The 27,955-nt window shown below is 39.8% G+C and overlaps 1 protein-coding gene across 2 annotated transcripts; it reads right to left on the reverse strand.

Annotated features, from left to right (window-relative positions):
* apoba (apolipoprotein Ba) lies at nucleotides 1-23,602 on the reverse strand. Of its 2 annotated transcripts, none has more exons than XM_054613298.1 (28): nucleotides 23,505-23,602; nucleotides 22,601-22,642; nucleotides 21,852-21,964; nucleotides 21,596-21,741; nucleotides 20,904-21,051; nucleotides 20,425-20,574; nucleotides 19,020-19,144; nucleotides 18,859-18,935; nucleotides 18,331-18,787; nucleotides 17,926-18,070; nucleotides 17,669-17,815; nucleotides 17,317-17,528; nucleotides 16,465-16,672; nucleotides 16,197-16,367; nucleotides 15,839-16,042; nucleotides 15,360-15,533; nucleotides 15,043-15,248; nucleotides 14,771-14,950; nucleotides 14,429-14,559; nucleotides 13,650-13,860; nucleotides 11,688-11,860; nucleotides 11,427-11,602; nucleotides 10,988-11,109; nucleotides 10,439-10,812; nucleotides 2,886-10,124; nucleotides 2,692-2,803; nucleotides 1,505-1,691; nucleotides 1-1,416 (listed from the first exon to the last, which is right to left on the reverse strand). In XM_054613298.1, the coding sequence occupies exons 1-28, from the start codon at nucleotides 23,560-23,562 to the stop codon at nucleotides 235-237; spliced, it is 12,870 nt and encodes a 4,289-aa protein (XP_054469273.1). In that variant the 5' UTR covers nucleotides 23,563-23,602; the 3' UTR covers nucleotides 1-234. The 2 variants fall into 2 exon arrangements, with proteins under 2 accessions (XP_054469273.1, XP_054469272.1); XM_054613297.1 differs by having other exon boundaries at nucleotides 20,425-20,580.
* Between the last annotated feature and the right edge of the window lie 4,353 nt (nucleotides 23,603-27,955).

Consider the following 27,955-nt stretch of genomic DNA (forward strand, 5'->3'; position numbering starts at 1 on the left):
TCTGTATTCAGTATTGTTTATTTGAACACCATTATCAAACATTAACTTGAATGCAAAGGTCATAATTGTGTAAATTGTCAAATTCAAAGAAATCTCAGAAGAATTTGTATATTTTTCCTGTGAGTTAAACAACATTTAAACACATTTTGATTGGCATGAAATAAAATCAATTTTTCACAAACACATGAATTCAGTCAATCATAATGAAACCACTATCAATAGAGTCATGACTCACTAACCAGATTGCATAGGCCATTCGCTGAAAGACTTCCAAAGAAAGGGTAAAGGAATTTCAATGTCCATCTGTTTATTACTCACTCTAATATATGGTGCTGTGCTCTGAGACGTCCTTCTCATTAGATCTAAGCTTTCATTAAGTCCTCCATAGAGATGTGACTGCAGAACACTAATAAACTCTTTGGTATCGTTATTTACCCGCCCCATACTTAAAGCATTATAAGCCTCTTTAATCATCACTTTGGCATGGTCTTTATACAGAGCCACATATCTCTTTGCCCCCTGCCTATGTTGGTTTGAAGACTGCAGAACCTCTGCATAGATGGCATCAACTTGAGAAGCAATTTCCATGTTTTCATCTTTTAAGTAGGTGATCAAATTCTCAGCTTTTTCAGCAATCACCTGGAGGAGGTCATTAACTGTTTTGTGAAGCAAATCGAACCCCCTGAGCCCTGATTGTCTTAGCTGATCATATACAGATCTTGTAGAAGACTTCAGTTTATCCATGATCTCTTTTCCATTTACAACAACATCAGTTCCAGGTATGGTGAACCTTATTTCCCTGATGTATTTAGAAATCTTCTCCACTATGCTGGCAAACCTTTGGATTGCCCTGTCAGTGGCTCTTGATATGGACAGACGAGCGTGCTGGAACACCTCAAGGCTCGAGAGCTTCTCTTCAGATCCAGGCAATGTAAACGTTGTGTCACTCAAGAACTGTGTGAATGCATCTAGCAAGACATTCATTTTGTCTTCACTGCGTTTCAAGACTTGTCTAATCGCATGAGCCAACATGTCTACAACATCCTGCAAAGTCATGGACATCAAGCTGTCAGAAGCCTTCCTGTACATGTCTTTTCCTTGATCACTCAGGTGTTTGATTGAATTCTGAAGTGTGATAAAAGACATGGGTACCTCATGATAGGCTCTCTCTATGGTATTGGAAACTGTGTTTTTCAGCTTAATTCCGCCACGGTTGAGATCAAAGCCAAAGTGAACAGTGTGGTACTTGTTAATGAACTTGAGCAAAGTGTCCGTCATAGAAGGAATCCTGTCCTTGGTACCCTCAATCACATCATGGAGGAAATCCCAATTCCATGACGTCTGTAAAATCAACTTTTGAGAGTTTCTCAACATGGCTTTGGCATTGAAAACATCAGTATCCCTTTCAGGAGTAGACTAAAGTTGAGGGAAGAAATTGAGAAGAATTATAGTTAAACAGTGTGAATTGCCCTACATATAACATAAATCCATATAAAGATCTTACCGGGTATCGACTAAACAGTTTTCCATTCAACTGTGAAGGAGACCTCTGCTGAAACTGCAATCCAAGGAAACCAGATGATGGACAAGACATAGATGCAGTGATGCCATCTTTGCGGGAAGCAAAGCGGAAGCTTGCGTCCACAAATGTTTGACTAGTGATGTCAACATTGAGACTATGACTAGACTCCCTTCAAAACAGAGAAACAGTTTAAAAACTGTTAGTTGTATTATCTAGTGCATCTTTGGTCAACTGGTGAATAAGAAATGTTTTGAGAACTGTTCAAATATGCGTAAATACCCAGTGGCAATCGGGGGGTCCCATCAAAAACTTGCTCAACCAAGGGTATCATCTTGAAACAGCATCAATTAAACCTCCTACCCAAGATAAGGATTATTGATTTCTTCCTCAGAGTAGCTCTGACAGCTCTCCTAACCATGGCTAATTATTTCAAACAGCCTCATTTGACCTTAATTGTCTAATTTCCGGACTCAATGCAGATGTAGCTGAATACACTTTCATTAACAGCTGGCCACATATACACGTCTTCTATGTCCAGATCCCAAATGTTATTGCAATCCAATTTGCTTTTGCATGGCTACATGCAAATCGGGGTTGACCCTCCTCCAGTCAAGAGGGTGGTAATGGTAATGCACCAGAGGCTGTTTGGTAACTAACAGAGTAATAATGTGCACTTTTGTTTTAGTTTAATAACAACAATAACAGTTTGGCTAGCTAGTATGCATGAAGCGGCAGGGAGAACAAAGGCGTTACTTCAGCTGCCATATCACAGGGGACAGACCTTGACTGCTTAATGAAATGGTTTCAATTGGAAGGAGTAAATCTTATGTCTTGTAGAGACACCTTTTCAACATCTGGATATAAGGCATCTGATTTCAATCTGGCTTGAATGCTTTTTGTATGTGATAGCTATCCAATCTGCTCAAGACACATGTAACTAATACTCTCTTTACACCGTGCATTAAAATATGTTTTAGGTAATCGGGTCGCAATTGGATAGTGCTTTACTACATGAAAGAAAAGGTGTAAATGCCCAAAAAACGCATTGAGGACGAAATTAAATCAGATTGGCTCAACCACTTCTAGAGATAGTGACCACATTGAACACTTCTGTAAATTAACTTAACTTTCGGTCCACATGCAAAGCGAAGTATACTCCATACACTTACCTCAGGTTTTGTGCTAAAACATGTTGCCAGTCCACATTTACATCACTGTGAATCAAGTTGCAATTCCCATTTAGATTGATTGCTCCATTATCAAATCCAAGGGTTGCACTGGCTGAAGGGACATAAAATATTATATATATATCAATGTCTTAGATCTAGTAATAAGTAAGTAGAGTAGAGCGTGTGAGTCTTACCATTGAGGTCATATTCCAAGAAAATCATGGTAGAAGTACAAATGGAATTCAGCAAAGTTACAAGGCTAGAGTCCCTTTTCTCCAGGTTTGCAGTTGTTGACACATTATAAATAGGGGAGGAAATCTTCAGAGTGGCACTGACGGCTCCAAAAGCTGGAATAAAAATACTTGAAGGCAGATGTAAGGCAATGTCAGGGATTTCAATTTTTTTTACCAAGATTGCAAGGGGAAGAGTGAGATGATCAGGGACATCCAGGTTTTCAAATCCCATGTCAATGGTCCTTATAGAGTGTGGAATTTCTTTTACCCAAGAAGGCACTGATATCCTAATCTCAGGGATGCTAAAAGTGATGCCGTTTTCAAATAGTTTAAATGGTATTGTATACTCCTGACCATCCATGGTCTTTGTGTACACAATGCTGGTGGAGATGTTAAGGAATTGTAACTCATCCACATTTGTGACCTGATCATACTTGAGAACATCCCAGAAGGTCTTTTGATATACAGGAAGCCTAACCGCGTTCAAGAAGGCTAGGTGGCCTTCCACTGATCCTGTCAAATCCATGCGTACTTCAGATTCATCATTAGACACAAGTAAATCACAAGCATGGATGAGAGATGCCAGTTGTTCCTTACCACTCCAAGTGAAAGACTGCTTCTCTGAGCTGATGGCAAAGTTGATACTCTGAATAATTCCAGCATGACCCAAACTACTTGGCTGATTTGCCTCAATGTTCAATGTAGTCTTGAAAGTTGTTAAGGGAACAAAATCTAGTTCTCCTTTAACACTGTGCTTTCCATTAGTGTTGAAAGATGCAGATTCAATATTATTGTTGCTGGTGTAATCAGCTGTGGCGAAGATTCTCCCAAAGGAGGCCTCAAGAGCCAAGTTGTTAGTCACGTCAAAATAGAAGATATTATTCTCTAAGCTCCGTTTGTGTTTCTCCTGTTTGTCAATTTTTGAATTCAAAACCGTCTTGACAGTTGAACGCAGGCTATTGGAATTAAGGTAGAAACTGGCCTCATTATCTAGATCTCCATCAAAGTTACAACTGTCTGCTATTGTAATGTCTGACTTCCCTCGGGTAGAGGTCTCCAGTGACACATAGGAAGAAAGTGCTTCCAGCGCCCAGTTCATATCAAGGTTTCCTTTGCCTACAGTCTCAATCAGAGGAATGTTAAACATGTATTTTAGTTTCTTCTTGGAAACAACATTTGGCTTGGTCTTGGTATCTCCGGTGAGTTCTTGATTTAATTCAAGATTGAAGAAGGGTAGATTGATTTTTGCAGTGTTGGCTACAGACGCCTCCATGCTCCTTTTGGTGAGACTAATAGCACATTCATGGTTTGCTTCCACATTGTTATGCTCCAGGGATACAGTGGTGGTCAGCTTTAGTCCTCTCTTCCTTGACAGGCTGGTGGTGCCATCTATTTTTCCATTCAAAATGTCAAACACAGATGTTGAGAAAGTGCCAAACCGAGCAACAATGTCAGGCTGGTTGTAAAAGTCAGCATTAGCACTTAAGGTAATCACAGTGGATTTGAAGGAGAAGTCCAAAGTTATGTTACCAAGGGCTGGGATCAACATGTTGTTCTGAATGGTTGGTAGTGTAAAAGTTGGCAGCTTTATTTCACTTAATGTTTCTGGAACATGGACGACAGGTAATTCCAAAGACGGTAGCACGACTGTATAGGATGGCACAGAGAAACCCAGCGCTGGAACTCTGAAGCTTGGTGTACTGACCTCCTTGGGAACAAAGTAGTTAAAGGCTGGCATCTCAGCCCTGAAAGCAGAAACCTCAATATTCAGTAATGGTATTTTGTATCCAGGGACAGTGAAGATTCTAGGAGGCGGACTAAAGGTGTCAATTTTGTGTTTGATATAATGGGCCTTTCCTTGGTTGTATGAATCTTTAAGAAATGAAGCTACTTTGTCTCTACATTGTTCAAATTGAGCCTGGATGATGTTGGCGTTGTCAATTATTGTATTATAAATTGGTTCAAGGGGTAATTCAAAGCTGTGTGTATCAGGGTTCTTGTAGTAGTGAAGCTTCAGGTTTATATCGAATGACTGTTGAGGATTCATTAGCCATGTTTTGAATCCAACATTTTCCCAAAGAGACAGGTCTTTGACCTCAGGGGTTTTAATCTCAAGATAAGGTACAGTTATTGCTGGGAGAGATAAAGGAACAGTCAGAAAGTCCAGATTCGCCTCTCCATTAGCTGATGATTGAAAGAAGATGTTCATTTCATTGTTTTCTGCTGTGAAGTTGTGATTGTACTTGTACTGGTTAAATCTTGCCAAAGTAAACCAACAAGCACTCTGCTTGTCAGAGTTTAGTATGACACCATAATCTTGCTGCAGATCGACCTTACCAGTAAGTTTCAATGGGAACAACATCTTTGAGTTTACCCTATTCTTCACATCGAGCACAATTTCAAATGGATGAACCATGAATTCCAGCGAGTTGGCCATGAATCCAGTCACGCCTCCAGCGAATTCAGCATCATGAGAGGCTGTCACTGCAACTTTTAAGTCCGCAATATGAGCCTCTCCATTTAAAACCAGTAAACTCTTCTTGACAGATGGAACTGTAGTTTCACATCTAGCTTCAATAGTAATATGGCTTAAGATCACAGATTCAGCAGTCAGTGTTTGCTTCCATTTCATGACCTTACAGTCAGTTTCTCCTACTAAAGTTAACTTGGCAGTTCCAAAATTGATGCTGAATTCTACATTACTTGTGTGTGTACCTTCATCAGAGTAGTCTTGAATGGACCACTTTCCATTACCAGTGGTTTCACCGGTCACAGTTACTCTGCCTAATTCCATGGTGGCTGCTATATTCTGTTTCATTGATGCCTGACTTGAAGTTTCAAATGATGGGACGTCCAAGTTGTGGTTGTAGGTTGTGTCTATGGCTGCAGAGATTCCTTTCTTCAATGTAAGTGCCATATTGTTGACCAAATCTGCCATGTACATTTGGGTTGTGGCCTTGGTAGTGGTCTTAGCAGAAGCCTCAGCATAAGAGCCAGTGAGTGTCAAGGATCCCTCATGATCAATGGAGAAGGCCACATGTGTAGCTTTCACAGTTTCTGTAAATAGCAACTTCTTCATTCTGGGAGCTTCCAAATGAGCAGTGGCTTCAAAAGTGTATTCAAGGGGTTCGATGGGTGATTTGGCATTAGAAGTAATACTGGCTGTAAACTGTGGGTTTTTCGGTGTGGACGTTGAGTTCTCAATCTTCCCTATAGTCTCCAGAGTGTACTGTGGGGAGCTCACTCTAAATTCACCATGGAGTTTGCCAAAAACGGGCATACAAAGGTCACTGGGAACCACAGGTAATTTGATCTCTGGAACTGGAAGCATTGTAATTTCAAAATCCTTCAGATTTAATTTAGGGATGCTGATGGCTGGAAATTTTATTTCTGAAAGAGTTATTTCTGGGAAGGTGAGATCTGGTAGTTCAGAAAGGTAAAGAAGTTTCAGGTCACCAAAAATGTCCTCAGGGTCAGGCATTTGGATCTCAAATCTTCTGATGCCGTCTATGAGTGCAACTATATGTGCTTTGATCTCATCAAAGTCTATGGTAAAGGCAGGAATTATGTAAGAGTTGAGGATGGTGAACTCAGGGATTAACATTTGAGCTGGGATGCTAATCTCCTGCAGTTTGTTCAGTTTGATTGTAAATGCTGAAATGACGAGGTTAGTGAGAGGTACAGTAAAAGTTGGAACTTCAATCTCAGCTCTTTTCAGTGCACCCAGAACTCCATCTGCAGTTTGCTTCATCTGGGTGATGATCTCATTGTCATTGGTCATTTTTCGGATCTTCTCTATCAATTGGTTAAACTGTGCATAAATGTAGGTAACCACATTGCTGTATGATTCACTTGCTCTTTGGAGGTAAATGTACATTTCATTTCTGATATCCATGTCAAGGACTCTTTGTCGCATGTCCGCAAGGATATCCTGCACTTTTAACTTGATGTCATTGTAAAAAGTATTGTCAATCACATCTTTCAGTTTCTTTAGAGTGTCAGCCACCGTTGTGTTTTTTAGTTTGTCCAGATATGTGAAGATGGAACTTTGGATCTCTCTGAAAAATTCCCTTACCGCCTCAATTTTTTGTACAATTTCATACGTTGTAACCTGCTCATTGATATAGTTTGTTGATTCAGCAATTTTCTTGTTGGTCTCATGAACAAATGCACTGTAGTCAAATTCCTTCAATGAGTTTACCATGAAAGAAATGTGTTCATTAAGGTCATCAATGCTTTTCCTAAACTCAATTGCTCTGACCTGGCTTGTTACACTGTGCAGAAGTTGCATAATTTTATTATGAACAAATTCAAAGTTGATAGATTTCAGAGCATCGACCATTGACTGAACAGTCTCTCCAATTTTGAATTCCTTGATGAGGATTACCAATTGATCAATTAATTCTTTAAATGTATCATCAAGGTTGTATTTTAAAAGTGTATCCCTAGTGTAAGAATAGACTGTATTGATTTTGTTGGGGATTTCATATTCGTCAATCCAGTTGACAATAACATCATTCATAGATTCCATCACTTTTGCTATCTCTGCAGAGGGGATTTTATATGATAGCTGCTCAACATAAATGGCTAAATCAATTGAGAGAAGGTAATCCTTTCCTTCTTGGAAAAACACGTTGATGTCAAAGTTCTCAATGGCCTGTTTCATTTCGGACAGTTTGTCTTTGATTTTCTCCAAGATTCTAAATTTAGAATCAAGTTTACGCAGCCATGCAGAACTGCTTTCTGTGAGCTTCTGTAAATCTATCTGTCTGACGATGTCCTCGATGGTATCTAGTGCTTTGACAAGTGACTGCTTGATTTCATACTTCTCATCAAAAGCCAAAAGCTGATTTGCAATTTGTGAAAGCACATTTGTTATTTTTTCGGCAAGTTGGCCGGCCTTAACATAGTCTTTGGTTGCCAGAATGAGGTCACTAATTTTGGTGACAATTTCCATTACCATATTTTCGATGCTCTCTCTCAAGTTGTTCATGCCAACCTCCATGTCATCCATTGTTACAGCAAACTCATTGATCAAATAATCAAGTTTTGCTTTTACTTGATTTACTTTGTTCTCCAAGTCCATTTTGTCCATGAAGTCAATCATTTTCATGGGGAGACTATCTAACTTGGCTTTAAAGTCAGTGATTAGCTGATTGATATCTAAATTGATGATGAACTGTTGTAGCGATTCTAAGGCTTGTACAAGTGTGTTTTTGAGCTGCTCAAAAGCAACGGGAAAGCTCTCAATGAATGGGATATCAATAATATGACAGTCACTGTTCTTGTCATACTTGAGGAAACCAGCCATACTAAATTCTTGTATTTCTGATCCCTTTTCTTTGCTCAATTTGCTGAAAATGTCTGTTAACATTACTCCTGAAAACTCAAATCCAATCTCCTCAGGGTTATGGAAAGCACCAATGTCCTGGTTATAGGTATTGTTGTTCAGCTTAGATTTTACTTTCCAGGTCAGAGATTGGTCCCTTGGTGTCAGGAGGCCATCAAATTTGTTATCTAAATGAGTGGAAGACTCCCCACTTGGAAACATATGTGTGCTTGATACCTGGCTGTCAAGTGAGTATGCAAGAACTAGGGGCTCAACTTTAGCCAACAACTTGCTATACAGCTGTCCGGTGTGCTTCCCATATAGATTAATATGTCCATCACTGTTGACAAGAGCATCAACAGTGAGGCTGAAAGGCATTGCCAGGGTGCGAATATTACTGTGAAAACGTAGAGGCTCAGAACTTATTTTTGCCTCACAGTTTGACTTAGAGGAAAGTCCAGCGAACTCAAGTTCACAGTTATGACTTAGCTGGGCATCCATTACATCACCAGTTGTGTTGCATTTCATTGTACCAGCCATGTTGTCATAATTGAGTTCATAGGTATGTTTAATGTTGAGTTCTTCTCTATAAGCTCCCTTCATACGTCCACTCAGACTTATCTTAATTGGCTCAAGCTTCATGTGGCCTTCATTGTTCAGACTAACATCATAAAACTTTAGGTCATTTGTCATATCAAGTGACATAACTAATGGCTTCATATGAACCTTGGTGTCCTGCTTGTAGGAAATGTCTTCACAGATGAAGTTGTTAGTCTTGGAGTGGAGGTCTAGGGTCCACATAGTGAGGGTCAGTGTATGGCTATTTTCTGTATTCATCTGCTTCAATGATCCCATGGTATTGCTTGTAAAGGTCAGAGCCCTACGGTTTAGTACAATATCCATGTTGTTTCTTGTGGTTGCATCATATGCATGGCCTTTGAGGACACCATTCAAAGAGGCTTCCGCAGCTGTGATTTTACCCTCAACGTTCAGCTCTCCTCTGCTTTCCTCAGCCATCGCTTTCGTCCTGGAGGACAGGGATGCTCCATTGTTGTCTATGACACCATTGAAGATATTCTCCACCGTGACAAGACTGCACTGAAAGCTGTTAGTTCCCCTTATGGTCAGACCATTTCTGCCAACCATAACAGAAGCTTTGTGCAATCCACGACCTGTGTGAAAGGTGATGGAACCTTCAGAGTTTACCTCAAGCCCATTTGAATCCAGGGATCCTTGTATAAGTGAGAATGCCGTTTTTGTGTCATCATCTACCTGTGACTCAATTCTGAGGATGGCCATATGGCTTGACACACTGAGCTCAACTTTGTTATTGAGTGATTGACCGATGGCAGTGGCAACAGTGTTGCACTTTAGGGTCAGTTGAGCATCTTTATAATTGAGCTCTGCCACATGCTTGATGGCGTCCTTCTGGGCATTGGTTTTGGACACCATATTCAACTCAGAGTTTGCGTAGACTCCATGGATGATGTTGTGAACATCAAAGAATGGCGAGTTGAAGTGCAGGGTGGACTCTCCTCTTCCTTCTCCATCTATGGGACGCAGGTTGTAACTGTGGCTGTAGGAGGTATTGGTATAGAATGAACCTATTTCAAGTGATCCATCCAATGTGCCATCTCCTGAGACTTGATCTGAGTCTAGAGTTGAAGTTGACTGAGCAGAGTAGGAGAGGGAGGCTTGCATGCCTACTGGACTAGAGGCTTTGATTTTATAGTTGGCTCTTGCATTTAATTTGTCGGTTACCCTTAGTGTTTCTAAGACACTGAAGCTTGTATCAATGAGGCTATGGCTGAAGGAACTATTTAGAAGATACTTGACATAATCATCAGCTCTTCCCGACATCATACCGGTTCCTTGAAACAGATAGACAGAAAATATAATATTATTAGTATCTGTAACAGCACAGGCAAAGATGTAGAATAGGTTCTCATTAATACATTTCTTTATGCTGGAATGTTAATTGCTGCACCTTATTCAAAGCTCTTTAACATAGTACTCCAGATCTCATCTTTCCAGATAAGTGAAGCTCAGTTTCACAAAAACAACATTTTATTTCGACCAACTATCAGTAACTAGATATGCCCAAAATGTTCTCTTAGTGAATATAACAAAAGCCCACACCATCACTATTAACTATATAAAATTGGCATTTCAAGAAGGTGTTTACCTTCAAGCTTGTATGACAGTAGGTTGAACGGTGATTGGGCCATAGCCTTGAACTGTGCAATGTAGCTCGGGACATCAACAGTGTTGTTGCCCCCAGAGATGGAGCCTTCCCAGCCATAGAAGTTGCTGTTGATCTTGGTGGATGCTTCAGCCAGACCCAGAAGGGGAACAGTAAAATCTAAAGAAAGTGGTATAGTGAATGATGGTAGTGGATAGTTTTTGGCAGGGATATATAGGCCTATCGCTGGTAAATCTATAAGCGGAATAGACATAGTGGTTGGGATGTTCAGTTCTTGTGACTTTTTGCCTCCATGTGGAAGAGGAAGCGAGATAGCCATCTTATCCTTGTTGAACTGGTACCTGAACAAACTGTCACTGTTGAGGTAAAAGAAAATGAATAATCAATATCATTCCAACTTTGGACAAAATGTACATATACAGGGAACCATAAAAAAAGAACAACCAGTACAGCTGAAGTGTTTACTATAGAGTGTAGGAATATTACTTGCATTCAGGTATTACTTGGCATAAACCCTAACTAAACACTTACGACTGCAGAAACAGCTTCTCAGGCAGGGCTGCCAGGGTGAGATCTGAGATGCTCCTCTTATCTCGCAGGTTTGCAAGATAGGGGATTCGTGCTGTCATTTTATCTAACCATATATCACCTGCCTTCAGAGTGACATGAAAATAAATTACATTTCACTTACAACAAAAACTGTATAGTGTGAAGGAAAAAAAACACGTCATAAAAAGATGATATATCTGCTTCTGCAATACTTAATCGTTGTACTCTTTCGTAATTTGATGCACAACTGAAGTTTCATAACATGGCAGCACTATCCACACCAAAAACTAGTCAGTATGTCATTCGACCATGGGCTAGCTTTACACCAATATTGTTGAGTTTTTGATTATAAGTAACACCAAGAACGACCAATTGGGATTGATGAAGGTCATAAATATAGTGTCAAATGTCAAAGCACTACCTCAATTCCTTTCATGACTATATGACGCAGTTTCATATCAGTCTTTGCCACTTTCTGGTCCAGGATATGATCGATGAGCTGTTGAAGCCGCCTGTGATGATCTTCGACATTTAGGATCAGTTTCTGAATCTCTGAATTCAGATCTGATTTCAGTTCCACTTCAAACCTGTCCACATCTGTAAAATCCAAATGCACCCACAAATATACAAATTAATGAACATCTACATCTGTCTAAAGCTGAGAGTGATGGTAGACACTTACCATATTTGAGGGAAGCTTTCTGTTGGTAGGATGTTTCAGGGAGGTTGATGACTGTCTCTAAGCCCATGAGCACATCCTCATCCCACTTCAGGGTTGCAGTGAAAGAGGCATCAGTTTTCAGAGAGGGAATGACCATCTGGAGTTGCAGCATGGCATCCTTCATCATGTCAAGTCTACATTTAGACAGAAGGGTGTATAGGTTGGTAAGACTGCAACTCGATTTCTTAGTTATTTGCATTTCTAGGGATGTTTCTCATCCACTGATAACCTGCTTAAAAATAGTCTCAAAACAACAGACAACACAGCTGAAATGTTTGTGTAATACAGCGGGTAAAATAAATATTGAACACATCACCATTTTTCTAAGTAAATATATTTCTAAACGTGCTATTGACATTAAATTTTCACCAGATGTTGGTAACAACCCAAGTAATCCATACATACAAAGAAAACAAAATAAATAAGTTCAGAAATTAAGTTATGTGTAATAAAATGGAATGACACAGGGAAAAAGTATTGAACACGCTTACTGAAATGTATTTAATACTTGGTACAAAAGCCTTTGTTGGTAATGACAGCTTCAAGACACCTCCTGTATGGAGAAACTAGTCGCATGCATTGCTCAGGTGTGATTTTAGCCCATTCTTCCACACAAACAGTCTTCAAATCTTGAAGGATCCGTGGGCCTCTTCTATGAACTCTGATCTTTAGTTCTTTCCATTGATTTTCTATTGGATTCAAGTCAGGTGATTGGCTGGGCCATTCTAGCAGCTTTATTTTCTTTCTCTGAAACCAATTGAGAGTTTCCTTGGCTGTGTGTTTGGGATCATTGTCTTGGTGAAATGTCCACCCTCGTTTCATCTTCATCATCCTGGTAGATGACAGCAGATTTTTTATCAAGAATGTCTCGGTACATTTTTCCATTCATCCTTCCTTCAATTATATGAAGTTTGCCGAAAAACAGCCCCACACCATGATGTTCCCACCTCCAAACTTCACTGTTGGTATGGTGTTTTTGGGGTGATGTGCAGTGCCATTTGACCTCCAAACATGGTGTGTATTATGGCTTCCAAAGAGTTCAATTTTGGTCTCATCTGACCAGACTATATTCTCCCAGTATTTCACAGGCTTGTCTAAATGTTGTGCAGCAAACTTTAAACGAGCTTCAACATGCTTTTTCTTCAGCAATGGAGTCTTGCGTGGTGAGCGTGCATACAGGCCACGGCGGTTGAGTGCATTACTTATTGTTTTCTTTGAAACAATTGTACCTGCTAATTCCAGGTCTTTCTGAAGCTCTCCACAAGTGGTCCTTGGCTCTTGGACAACTCTTCTGATAATTCTTTTCACTCCTCTGTCAGAAATCTTGCGAGGAGCACCTGGTCGTGGCCGGTTTATGGTGAAATGATGTTCTTTCCACTTCCGGATTATGGCCCCAACAGTGCTCACTGGAACATTCAGAAGTTTAGAAATCCTTCTGTAACCAATGCCATCAGTATGTTTTGCAACAATAAGGTTGTGAAGGTCTTGAGAGAGCTCTTTGCTTTTACCCATCATGAGATGTTTCTTGTGTGACACCTTGGTAATGAGACACCTTTTTATAGGCCATCAGTTGGGACTGAACCAGCTGATATTAATTTGCACTGAAAAGGGGCAGGATTGCTTTCTAATTACTGATAGATTTCAGCTGGTGTCTTGGCTTTCCATGCCTTTTTGCACCTCCCTTCATGTGTTCAATACTTTTTTTCCCATTTTTTTGCACATAACTTAATTTCTGAACTTATTTGTTTGGTTTTCTTTGTATGTATGGATCACTTGGGTTGTTACCGACATCTGGTGAAAATTTCATGTCAATAGCACCTTTAGACATATATTTACTGAGAAAAATGGTGACGTGTTCAATACTTATTTTACTCACTGTATATCATTAGGAAGGATTGAAGCATTGTTTCTATAACAATGTACCTTGTGTGTCCAACAAGAGTCAGCTGTGGGATGTTCTTGTTGGTGACATCAATGGTGATACCTTTCATTCTCGGTCCTTTAGCATCACTGTCAGTTACAGCCAGCTTGATGCCTGCTTCCACATTGTAGTCGGGAATGACAACCTCAGTGGTGAATGTGTTCTTGTTGCGGTTGTATTTCAGTGATGCAGTGATCTCTGATGAATCGTACCCTAGTAGCAGCAATAATTCAATTCAAATCAATTTTTATCTCTAGAGAAAGTGGCAACTTGTGGCTTCACAATATATTACAACATTGCCCATATTAATGCTAAAAGTGATAGTTACATATAAAAGAAACAAGTGACAAATAAGGGCCTAATCTTATGGAAAAAATCCATTAATTCTGGACCATTATAGTTCCAGTGCATGCCCTAACTAACCTGTGGAGGTTACGCTAAACCAAGGATTAGGTTGAATGTCAAATGCTCATAAAATTTGGCATATGTGATATAAAATATGTTATTGTGTGATTAAGCTTAGGCAGACTGGTCATGGTAATTTAACTTTGGTAAAGATATGATTACAGTTAGACAAGTAAACCAAACGTTATTTGCAGGTCTGTTGCATGAAAGTAAGACATGCTGCATGACCAACTACTTTCTTAAGGGGCACTCAACATTGGCACTGGCTGTAAATTGTGGGGAATACACACACACACACACACACACACACACACACACACACACACACACACACACACACGCACACACACACACACACATTCTTTTTTAACAGTACCTTCTGCTCTCAACGTAAGCTTCAGTGAGTCCACTTTATGACGACCCTTTTTACCCTCTCTAAGCACTTCATTAGTGAAGGTGGCAGTGTACTCTGAAACTTCCCCTGTCGGCTGGATTTCAAGTGCAAACCTGAGAAAACACATGTTTCATGAACTATTTGGTTAGTTAAAATAACAGAGTACTGCATTCAATGATCAGCCATTTACACTAACTAATAATCTAACTAGTAGCTAACTTTAATATAACTAGCAATCTACATAATACCTACACAAATAGAAACTACTCAAATCAAAAGACAAATGAGTTTCAAGTTAGATTTGCTAAAGTGGCTTACTCTTACCTGCTGTCTCCCATCAGGGGGTAATATGGGGCCTGGTCTTTTGAAGTATCATTGGAGAAACCCACTATTGAGCACAATTTCAGACCACTGAAAAGGTGCTGGCAGTCAGATGAGTCGGTCCACTCCAACAGGGATGGCACTATTTTTGTTTGACTGGAGGACACTGACATCAACTTATTGCTGTATTTAAAAAAAAAAGTGGTGAGAGAGAAAAACATGACACTAGTAACCACTGAAAGTGTTTTGTCTCATTTTGTACAAGTGCCACTGACCTAATGCTGAACAACTGAGTGTTTGACTTGGCAGCAGGTATGGACAGTCTCATTTGGTTTCTGCTCATGGTGACCTTAGCATTGAGGGAACTCTCATGGTATATATTGGTGTGCATCTCAAGCCCAGCCTCCATGTAGTCTGAAATGTGCACATCCATTTGTGTGATGAATTCTAGCCCAACTGAAGGCATGAAGGAGAAGCCACTCTGCAAGGTGAAATATACAAAAGAGTAGCTGTAAACAGCAATTCACAAGGGACACCCAAAGATTATAACTTTATTTAACACATAAACTACAAAGAAGATAAGCTAATTTACAGTTGTGCTGGCAGGTGAGTGAGTCAGGCCTCCTTTGGCACCAGGTGCAAACACACCAGCCAAAGAGAACTTCAGAGGGAAGCCAGCAGCAGTGGGCAAAGAGAAGGCGTTCTCCATGAAGATGTAGTGGGCAAAAGCCTCATTTTCAGTGCTAGATGTCAATGCAAAATAGGCCTGTTGGAAAGAAAACAAACAGGCTACATATGAACCACAAATTAACTGCAAAGTCTGAGTAGGTTATCTAAAGCAAAAGCAGACGTATTAGAGGAGTTATTGAGAGTTATGGCTCATTTGGATTCTAAAACCAAATCTTAAACAGAAGTCTAATGCTTTTTGAGAGACCTGCCACCCTGAGGAAGATTAGTGTGTGGTCAGTACATTCCCTGTTTTGTGGACATACAAATGCATAGGTTTTTCAATTTTGTTCATTTTATTGCAAAATTCATGTTAGGAAACATCACGTAAACAACATATCTGACCTTGGCAGGTAGCACCCTGATGAAAAAATCATAGTACATGAATAGAGTTTCAGCCATCTTTCTCATGTCACTGGTCTTCATGTATCCTATCTCAGCTCCCAGAAGCCGAAGATAGGCAATAGCTTCAGGGGCTGAAGACAAACTCACATCTTTCATGAGCTTCTGGACACCTTTTGTGATATCTTTCAGGAGATCCTGTGGGAACTGGAGAGATATTACAAGTATATATATAAGTTTATGGCCACGCAGGCTCAATGAAGCTTCCATCCAAGTAAAATGTTGCAGGAGAGGCAAGGTTTCATTCAAATAGTATTGCAGACAAGCACAATATGTATGATGTGTCCAAAAATCATTTCACCTGTCTCTTCATTCTGTCTCTTTCTGGAGCAATTCTATCCAAAACCTCCCTGAGCATCTTGGCTTTGTCACCTGCCCAGTACATGACTTTGGAGATGGAGTCAGGGAAGAAACCCTGTTCTCCAAATAGAGCATCAATTGTTGGTTCAAATCCTGTTCCCTCAACGCCGACCTTAAATGTGGGAGATTATGAATGTTTAAAAATCTCTACAAAGCTAGTTTGTGTGTTTTTTTTACCACATATAACAAATATGCAATTGAAAACATACCTCAAAAATGTCATAGTTGTAGTTAAAAACCTTTAGAGTGGTCTCGAGCATCACCTCCTTAGGCAAGGTGTCAGTGGCATCGAAGATGATATTACTTTGCACTGAGCCCAAGGGAGAGTCTATTTTGCAGTTGCTTGACATGCCATCAAATACCTTGTTTGGGGGTGATAGCTGGTCTCTCAAGGCCAATTCAATGTACTCCTTAAGTCTTTAGGAGAAAAGAGGAAGGTTGAAGTAAGATGACAAAGTGCCAAGACAAAAATATTTCTATTTTCTCTCTCACATCAAGAAGCTGTAGGCAAAAGGTTTCTGTCCCTTTAATTTTCCATGCCCCATTGTCTTATCCCACTACACATGCCTAGGTTGGCTTCAAAATTAGAGAACAATATACAAAAGGGGATATCTTTAAATCTGCATTCACTGATTTTCGGTCACTTGGGGGCAGAAGAAACACACTACGCTAACATTTTTTATCAACTTATAGAATTGCTATTGCTAACAGGTTAGCAAGAAGTGGTCTATGTCTAGCAGAAACATAGCAGCATTACCATTCACTTGTTTACGTGGCCACCTAACAAATGTTATATTCACTCTCTTTTGATCTCCAGCAATTCCTAGGAAAAAAATACCTAGCTCTTTAGCTGCTATTTGTTGGAATTTCTTCACCAGTCGCTAGCTTTGTTTGTCTGTGGTTTGCTGCTAAGTGAGTAGCATACAGTGATATAATGTTTAAGATTTCTGTTACAATTCCTATTATTTGATCACGACAGGAGACATTTGCACGTGCTAAGAAGCTATGAATATTAATGCACAGTTTTTTTAACAAGCTTCTATTGCTAGCCAAATACTCACTGATACATTTGTGGCTCGCCGGAGTTGCGGATGTTTTTCAGGTGGGAGACCACAAAGCTCTTGAGCTGCTCGTCCTTCACATTCTCCAAATTGTTAAGAATGTCTCTAACCAGGGCTTGGTCTGGGTTCTTCATCATAATCAGGTAGGCTGCGACATGTTTTTCAACAGGGCTCTGAGCATCCTGGAACACCTCCATGAAACTGTTTCTGACCTGTGGTTAACCAAATCTTAAATTTCAACATCCATACTGTACATACGTGAATTTGTAAATAACAGCACAACATATGCTATGGTCATCATCACCCTACAGTGACACGTTGTATTTAATGTGTTAGTGTGAAGTTGTTGTACCTCATTATTAATATCCATCAGCCGAAAGGCCTGTATAGCTGCCTTTTGGTTTGATAATGGAATGTCGGTTTTCTTAGCACACCGCAAAATGGAAGAAATCAGGCTGGGGCTCACAGCTTGCATGGCTTGACCCATGACACCAACAACCTGGAGATCCAAAAAATATATTCATTTGGGGGCAGCCCTGAGCCAGATTCCCCGACAAGAGCTGAGTCAATCCAGAAATACAGTTAGTTAGATGCTTGAATGATTAGTACCCTCAGTACAAGGAAGACCATCTCTTTGGGATCAGCAGGAAAGTCAGAATCTTCATCAAGGGTTTCTCCCGAGCAGTCATTTAAGAGTGTTTCCATGAACTTTGACACATCTGTGACCACTGGAGTAACCTCTGCTTTATGGAACCTGTGGACCAGAGATATGGAATATATATGCTTATTACATGCTCTGGTTGAGATGAAAATTGTGTTAAAAAGTTCCATTTGATAGTTTCCCACCTGTAGAATTTACAAAGAAAAATATGTTTATGTCCTGCTTAGCTTAATTCCAATTTAACAGGTCTTCTACATTTTGAATATATAAACATAAATATAGCAATATTGAAAAAAAGGATGGTGTGTCATAACTATCCGTTTTATGAAGGCCAGAAATAATATTTGACTTACTTTTTGACTGTGTTGGCTAGAGCATACATGATTACCCTGCTCTGTTTGTACTGAGCCATGCTAAGCATATCTCGGACATGTGTGGCATCAGGGTCAGCCTTTAGACTCAGCCCATAGACCAGAGCCTCCACCTCTGGTGACAACCCATTATTGGTCCTGATAGCTTGGAAGATGGCGCTGGTGCACTCTGCGGTTCCACACTGGAACAGGGCCTGCCAGGTGAGCCAGCCTGACACATCCAACATCTCAATAACCACTTGGCTTAGGGTCTCGTTCCTCAGGACGCGTAGGCTGGACACCAGCTTATGGAAAAGGCTGGTCCTCATCCGACCCTGGTCTGTGCCTGCCAAAGCCACGAGGTCTTGTAGGGTGCTCAGAGCAGCATCCTTCGTCTGGACTGGAGTTTTATCGTCAGAGTATTCAAAGTTGAGTGGCTTGCTCTGACTGGGGTTCACGTCTGTGTAGACACATAGTACACATTAACTCCCAAAAACAGATGTAACCTAAAATTACCAAAAGAAAACTCACCAAATACTTTGTTGTGGATCCTTTTGGAGCTTTGAAAGCTGAGATTCTGGGTCACCTCAGACGACATTCCATTGTCCCTGCAAGGCAAATTAGAAGGTGATGCAAAATGCATAGCAGTGCACTGTATACACACATATATCTGCACTGAGATGACGACTTACGCGTGGGAAAATGGCAGATAGATGTGTTTTTCTGTGCACATAGCTGCCATGATGTGCTTTCCATTGTTATCAAACTGGTACTTGCAGTCTTGAGTGCTTGTAATCAGTTTAGACAAGGGGCGATGCTGGAAACAAAATTCCACAATGTTTTTGTGTTAATGTTAATTTATACATTCAAGTCACAAGAACATTTTAACATGAGAAGACTTCATATTATTTAAATTCTTGGAAACTTGTTCACCAAAATGTATTTTATATGGACAGAGGAAAGTATTTTGACATATTCTAAACCACTTTGATGGGCCATTCACAGGGATGGAACCAGTTTTTAAAAATTTCACATAGATGCTAAAAGTCATACAGGTGTTTCCATCTTAAAGGAATACTTCACCAATGAAATGATAATTCATATATCAATTAATCACCCAGTGTTAGCCTGCATTCTTGAAGAAAACTTGTAATATGTGACTCGTGGTGACTAATTACATCACAAGAATTATTGCAAAAATGAAATACACACTTGTCACTTTGATAACATACTTATCTTAAATTACTCTTTATTTTGTTTATCATATATTTTTGTAAATTTTCATATTTTCTTTTTTTCAAATTATGTCTTTTACTATGTTTCTGAGCTGTGTGAGAGTTTGTTAAAGGATGTTTTGGTAGTTTTGTTGTAGTTAAATGCAGCCCCCATTTACTTTATCAAGACTTTTCTCTGTTTTCTGATTCTTTGTTCACTGTTGAGGCATGAGAGAAAAACAATGTTTTCGTCAGAAATTACAGGTAACACGGGGGAGTAACTGATGTACAGACTGTCATTGTTGGGGTGAAGTATCATTAATTGTATCAACAGTATTATAGTTAAGTTGAATTCAATAAATAGCCATTACAACAAATGAGAGGAACGTGTCTTAGTGATCTCATAGAACAACAAAAGGAAAACATTCAGCACAGCATACTTATATCTAACACAAAAACAAAAACAATAAATAAAAAGACAAGACAGAAGCAAAATGTACAATTCAAGAGCCAAATTACCTAAACATATTAAAATGCACTAAATGAGCTTTCGCAAAAAAGTATGTTGTCTGACGAGCCAACTTAAAGATTTTATAAACATTGCTTTCCCATTTAAGGTTAGCAGAGATTAAAGTTCCAAGAAAGTTAAAGTCAATCATATTTTATCATCATCTATTGGAGTCTTTTGACTTTTGAGGAGAAAGCAAAGAAGAAGAGTTTTAAAAAGACATGATACTTAATTGGCTTAACAAAGTCATGTCTTTGTATAACTCTTTCTCAAAGCAACTTTTTTCATAATCAGGCATGATATTCATCACACAATACAATGGTATTAAAGACAGTAACGAGTCAATGGCTATATAGGCAGGTACTAACATCTCACCAGTTTTTGCAGCAGGGCCAGGGGGCTGTAGACAAGTTCCCTGCTGTAGAACTGGTCACACTGGGACAGATCTCTGAACAGCGTCACATCTGTGACAACATCCCTTCTTGCATGCACCAGGTCTGTTAAACACTGGCCGTGCAGTGTGCTCTGAAACTGAAAGGAAAAAACAGCATATGAGAGATTTAGCTCATGAATATTAGCTCTGAAACACAGGAGACAAAGCCTCATGCAAATATATATTTTTTTACTGACATTTCATTTTCATTTGCATTAACTTCTCCTTTTACTTTTCATATTAGCTTTCATGTTTTGTAATGTTTGCTCATTTTCTGATGCAACAACCAAGTTTACCCACAAGAGACTATGCACTACATCGAAAATGATGTGTCTTCATCTACAGACCCTAATGCTATCGCCTTGTTGTGCCCTTTCTGGCACATTTTTAGAGAAGTCACATTTGGTGAGAAGATACCAACCATGATGCTGTTCTGTTCATCCTCCATGACTGGCACCATGAGAGCGGAAACAATTCCTCTCTTAATGTTGAGGAGGTTGACTGGCTCGTCTGTCTCAGGGTAAAGTCGGACACTGGTGACTTCCTCCACAGTGAACTTCAGAGGGTTCCTGGGTCAAGATAAGCCATTAACTCAGAATAGGCTCACACTATGTTCACACCAGAAGGATTAATGTTCAATTATAAAAAAATGGCAGTCGAAGCTCTAACATCTCTCTGTCTCTCCAATAAACACTTCATCACAACAACTGTCACATAAGAAACACATAAAAGTCACATGAATTACAACTGTTTACACTGACTATGCATTGCCACAAATCTGATGTATTGTTTGAATCAAATGTATGACCATATATGAAAGTGTCCCAAGCCAGAACCGAAGACATTGTATTTACTTTGAATTTGTCCTATGTGGTCCAAATCTTATTCAGATCACCTTCTATATTTCTACATTCCTTTCGCTGATTTTTCATTGCAGGGAGTTACACAATAAACAGTTGCAAACTCCACACAGAAGGTTATCTAGCCCGGGAAATGTGTTTTAGTAAAGCACGTGTGACTTAATTATGCGGGCATTATAAAAATAACTGTCACCTCCCAGACTCTGTACTATTGTATATGTTACAGATCCCATTAAGAATGTTTTGCACTAACTTTTCCATGGCAGCCTGGAAGGCCTCAGAGCCGAGACTCTGCCTGTAGACCGGTTGGCCCTGGGGATCATTGACAGAGACCTCACTGAGAGCACAGTCTCTGGTGTGCATGACGAAGCTGCACGTCTGGGGGACTTCGATCTCTACCTAAAGATATGTGACAGCAGACACATGGTCAAGGGGGAGCCAAGAGGGAGCTCAGATAAGACCATTTTGTTTATCAAGTGATAAAGTGGAACACATTAACAGGCACATACCTGACAGGAGACTTGAGGGCCGTTCTTCAGGTTGGCAGTGCCCACCACACCACTTCTGATCCCTGTGGTGTACTTGTACACATATTTCTTATAGGTCTTGAATCTGGATGCCACTGCAATAAGAAAAATGGAATCACAATACTGAAAAATTGACTCTCTAAGATCTAGGTGCTGATCAAAAAATGTCAAGTCATCACTGCCTTTAAAGATGAGGTCATCTTATTATGTGACACCTATAGGATCATTTTGTTCACAGTCAAGGCTCCACATCATCACATGGTAGCAAGTTTTGTACCCAGTAGGAGCTAAATGATGTTTCCAACTGTGAACAACTGCTAGTGCAGTGAATCATACACAGCACAGGAGCAAGAGTCCATCAGCTCCTGCTTCTATCGACTGAAAACGAGTCATGTGTTTATTAGTTTAGCACAGCCACCATCGATCTGCTACCAGGTCAATATGTCTGTTTGCGACAACATACCACTTACCCTCCTCTATCTACCCTATGCATGTACACACGTATCCAGCCATCCACACTGTCAAGCCACTATGAAGAACTAGCAAAGTCCAGAGTGTTAAAATTACATCAATTTGGGGCCTTTTATATTGTAAAAGCATTCTCATTTTTCTATTTTGATCAAAAAACTACAGGATAGTTATTTAAATATCTGCAGAAAAGGATTTTGAAAGTTGTGTTGATTGAGTAATTGACATTGAATGTGATAACTGATGTGTAGATAGAAACTTACACAGACACGTTGAGGTAAGTTCATTACGGTCATTGCCTTCCTCTGGAAAACAAAAAAAGAATGAAGGGTCATAAAAATGAATTATCAGCATAAGTTAAGGACATTATTTATTCTGATAATAAATAAATATTCAGACGTTGAAGTACAGAAATGGTGAATTCTTCTAAAGACAAGGGCAAGAGTACATTTTTGGTGACGTAATATGTGGTATACAGTGTAAAAGATTTACAGGAGAATTGGGTGGGTGTGGGGGTCAGGGTGGGATTATATACGCTCCTTGTTACCTTTTTTTTCATTTCAGTTTTTTCCTATTATTTATGCTTTATTTGTTATTGTAAGCTGTTGAATAAAAACATTTTGTTTGAACAAAGATCTGTACCTTGTCATACACTGTGTCTGGTTTTTTTAACCAAGGACTTGATTTATGTATGTAAGGGTAATATTAAACTTAAAAATGAAATATAAAATATTAAGAAATATAAATTCAAAGATTGAGTCAAAAGTATTCGTAATTGTCTCAATGCCTTGAATTGTCACAGTAGGAAAATCACAGGTGGGCCACTATTAATGTTTCTTTTCCATTTACTTTGCACAGAAAACCAGGGCATGCAAAATTGTAGGACCCTGGAACTATCACAACTATATAGGCCTTTTACACTGAAGACATTTCTACACGAAAAGCATAGTTGTAGATAATGGCCAAATTCCATTTATAGTTTTAGGTTCCTTGTATTGTTCATGCTGGTTTACTTGAACAGAACAGAGCCACCATTAATTACACCTGTGCAATGATGAAAAATGGTCAAAATGTCTGCTGAGGAAAATGTCTTACTTAATTACTAATTATTATCTACAAATTGTATCGTGATGAAGTCATTTTGAATCAAATTGGATTCCTACTTACGAGCCAACGTGTAGCTGCTCAGCAGCAGTAACAGACACAGCTGCCTGTAACCCATCATGGGCTAAAGAAAATTATTTCTTCTGTGTTTTTCAGCCCTCTCAGTCTTGACTAATACGGCAGCACCTCTACCCAGATCTTTTATAAGGTCCCTCTTCCCTGTCCCTCCTTAAACCAACCCTGCTGATTACCCTAGGTATACAGACTCAGGCACAGCAAAGCCTGGGTGGTCGTTTCAAAGTACAACCTCTGACTAGCACAAAAGGTTGTTGTTGGGTGAATAGCCATAGCAATCTCTATGTGTCTTCAGACAACAGACACAGGGGGTCTTGTTATGTCAATGCAAGACTGCACAATGAAATGCAGTTGCCATCGACCAGACTGTGGTGCTTTAACAATCAACTGGTCAATAACTCCTGGAATATTAGAATCATTATCTGCACATCTTACACACACTTTTGACTGCTTTGGTTCACTATATCAAAGTATATTTTGTTTATTTGATAAATAATTAATATGATTCATTTCTTTGGTTTTGGTTATTTCTTGAACTTTCAATGTCTTATTTAGAAAGAACTTTAAAATAGAGGGATCTATAAAACTAACATCTTGAGCCTTGTGTTCTAACCTATGGACAGTAGGAGGCAGTGAAGAGTTGTGGATTTGACTTGAGACCCTGCACTTAAATGTGCTCCTGCTACGTATTGCCATAGCTCTAGACACCTTTCACGTCTGCCTACCTCATCCTTTTTACGTTTTCTCAGGTTAGTGACATGTAAAGTACACAAAACACCATAGAAATGACTTGGAAACAATGTTTTACCCATTCTGTTTGGTGAAGTTAATTCTGTTTCATGCAGTAGTTAAGTTGTTACTTGAGTGTTACATTAAGACCGACTGTTGAGTCCTAGCTAAACTAACATGATAGCATAGCAGTGCATTCCCTGGTGTTTTCTGGCTCCTGCACATTGTATTTGTTTATTAAGAAACCAATTAGATGCAAATATTTTGAATAGGTCGTTTCATGTTGTTTTTGTTTTGTTTTGCTTGTTTTTTTTACTTTTTGTTCAGCTTTGGATTGCCCAAGACCCTTTAAGGAGGGGGCTGGCCCATTGTGGGTTTATCCCTTCTAAAAAAAAAACAGCCTGCTTTTTGTTTTAGTTGAAGGGGGCGATTAACAGTCAGTTATGATATAACCAGTGACCCAGCCTGGTACGGGATGGAGCACCGCAGGGAAAGTTGTGTTTGCGGGGGGTTATTTGAAAGGAAAAAGTACCTCAATATCCCCCAAAAATATATAAATAAATATAATTATGACTAATAATGAGTGTGATAACCAAAAAATGAATAAATAAATAAGAACAAACACATAAGATATAATAAATTATATATAAAAATGTAATAATAACAACAATAACAATACTTTATAATAATTGTGAAGGAATTTTCCTTATTGTATGTTAAACTTCCCTCATGTAGGTTAAAGGTAACTTAAGACAGGGCTTTATAGGTCAGGTCAACTGTCTGTCTCTCTTCGCCTGTCTCACTCTATGTGTCCGATAGGGCCGAGCTGGCTAGGGCAGCTGGTAGGCCAAGGTCAGCTAGAAACATTGTGTATTCGGTTTAGACTCAACAGGCTGGCGCCTGGTTGGAGACGCTGGATAAGAGAGACTGTACAGAGGCTATGTTGTTGCTAGCACAGCAAAGGTAGATGTATTCCCTGTTCTCCTCGATCGAGAAACAATAAAGGTTACTGCTTAAGACATCCGGGTCTGCCGAAACTTCTTCTGTCTCGAGGGAACTAGTTCTAAGATTTGCATTACAAATTGGCGTCACAAACAGGACTCCAATACAACAAAGACTGGTAAATGCATTTCTCTATTTTGCCTAACCATGTCTGCGTTTGACGGAATCATAAAGAACAGATGTGTATTTTCTACAAATAGGTTCATCTAAGGCCTGCCAAGGCTCAAACCAAAATTGACAAATTTTGAAAGAAGCAGAAAATACAGAAATCAATGAGCTAAAAAAAATTCAATAATTGGTACTAAAGTTGACGAAATAGGTAAAAACTAAAGTGTTAGTTTGCAATGGGTGGTGGATTTTGGAGATAAAGACTGTGGTGAGGATTTTGCCCCACAGCACCACAACTGGGTGGTTTATTTCCGGGGCAACATAGGGTTGCGCCCGACACAGACAAAACCCACAGTGAGGTTAAACCCGTGGGAAGACGTTCTGGGATTAGCTGAAAGAGGCTTATTTCGGTTAATCAAGACCTGTGGTGAAGCTGTGTCCGTCGGGAAGGGGAGGCTCTGTTATGCTACTGGCTCAGAGGCCAAGGCGCCGAATATGAATTGTGTACACAAGGTGAAAACTTTCGGAGTTTTCACTTATCTCAAAATCACCACCACTGAATAAGAACAGGAAAATGTGAGAAGTGTGGAGACTCTTGATGCAATGAAAATGTATTGATGTATTACTGTATTACTGTATTAATGTTTTAATGGGTATGCTATCAGTTTGGGTAATGCATCAACCAAGTCCACAGCAGAGGCTCAGACACAATTGGTTAATTCACAAAACGTAAGAACAGATAATAGAACTTTACCAAGACATGAAAGAAAAGATGCGAAAGCACAAGGAGACTCTCTCCAGCAAACACACAGAATGTTACAGAATCATAAAGATCCCACAAGTGAGGGTGTTCAAAACCATGTTCTCCCCACAAATGCCTGCAGGAATAGTGGGTAGACAAGAAGGGTGGAATCATGTGTTTTCTTTCACTGCGGTTATGTGTGAATGGACAAAGTCAGAGTGGCCATATGAAGGGTCGTTTGAAAAAAGTAAGCTGCAATTAGCTGACATGAACACAAAGTCAAGTACTGGAAATCCAGCCTGGGATTTAAAATACATGAAAGACTGTATGAAAGTGTGGCTGGCAGTGGCTTATCAGCATTGTGCTGTGCGTACGGAAGACAAACACTACGAATGGTGTTCGAAAGAGTTGAGAGAGGTAATAGAACAAAGTGCTAAATATGTTGCTGCATGTCATATGCCACTAGTGGAAGCTGTGTTCCAAACTAGCTCTGCAGAAATGACGATAATCAAACAGAGTCATGCTAATGATATCGAAGCATGTGCTAAAGAGATGATGTATGGTTGGGTGAAGCGCCAAGGTAAAACTCAGGCCCCACAGTGTCTAATAGCAACTATAGCCGAGGTCAGGCTGCCACTTTCAGAATGCTTAACAGACAAATTACTACTTCCAGTCTACCCTAAATTGTGTACAGAAAAACAAGCTGAGGCAACAGGGACAGAGCAGAAAAAGACAGAGGAAGATTTAATTTAGTATGCTGCTGCTGTTCTGGCACAGAAACAGAGGGAAAGAGAGCAAGCTGACCAGGGTGCAAGCGGAGGAGCTACTGGCTCAGATGGCGAGGGTGAAGTACAGACACCCAAAGGGGAGGAGCTACCCGATCGACCTATCGTAGCAGACACCACAATAAGACAGGGAGGAGTACAGGCCGAATTACCACCTCACCATTGTAGGAAGCAGGCACATCCACCGGAGAAAAAAACACGACACTAGATCCAAAACACAAACCTTTCGGGCACCTAAAATTATGATAGGTTCAATGTCTGTCTGTAAACCCTGGGCTCAATCTGAAATGATGGACATGACTATGAAAGCCCTTATTCCAATCAGCCGACCAGATTAATATCTGGTTTGGCTGGCACAGGTGTGTTCTGTTTACAACTGCCTGGTGCCAGATGTGATACAGCTGATAACCTTTACGTACTGAAGAGGAGTTTTGTTTCCCTGATCCTACAGAGGATGGCCAGTGGCCTGAAACCAAAACTCTGCGCGATTGGTTACAGGTTGATGCAAAAGAAGCAGTCAACAATGCCCGTTGAAGTTAATGGTACTACAGTTGATATTTTGGTAGATAGTGGAGCTACTCTTTCTGCTGTAAAAGCAGCTGAGCAGGTATGTACTCCAACAAATAGCTTTGTAACTACTGTAGGTGTGCAGGCATTCCTATTGCAGAGCCAGTGTCTAAGAAATCCAAAGTTACAATTGAAGGTTCAGATGTGCAACATTCCTTTTTGATCTCTGATAACAGCCCAATAAATTTGATGGGGAGAGATTTGTTATGTAAATTGCATGCTACCATTCTGTGCACTCCTGATGACAGGGCTATGCAGGCAGTTCAGTTTATTCAATCCACTGTTGACTGTTTGTATTGCTGGACATTACCTGAGTTCAATTTGCTACATGCCTTCACCGTGCCACACATTCGATACATTGCCAAAACAACACCAGCATGCGCCACATTGATATCTGCTATGAGACCTGTCTTACATTGTCATTGTACAGCTGCATTTAATCCTTCAGAAGAATACAAACATTTACTGATGCATTTTTAAATACATATACAACATAAGTGTGAGCA

Source organism: Anoplopoma fimbria, chromosome 15 (genome assembly GCF_027596085.1).
Source record: "Anoplopoma fimbria isolate UVic2021 breed Golden Eagle Sablefish chromosome 15, Afim_UVic_2022, whole genome shotgun sequence".
NCBI classification, from domain to species: domain Eukaryota; kingdom Metazoa; phylum Chordata; class Actinopteri; order Perciformes; family Anoplopomatidae; genus Anoplopoma; species Anoplopoma fimbria.

What these genes read in the sequence shown, in the direction of transcription:
- apoba (XM_054613297.1), bottom strand. Translation starts at nt 23,562, where the DNA reads ATGATGGGTTACAGGCAGCTGTGTCTGTTACTGCTGCTGAGCAGCTAC. An exon ending in GCTTACGTTGAGAGCAGAAG is followed by an intron (nt 13,861 to 14,428) that starts GTACTGTTAAAA and finishes TGCTGCTACTAG; the next exon opens with GGTACGATTCATCAGAGATC. An exon ending in CTTGGAATATGACCTCAATG is followed by an intron (nt 2,804 to 2,885) that starts GTAAGACTCACA and finishes ATGTCCCTTCAG; the next exon opens with CCAGTGCAACCCTTGGATTT.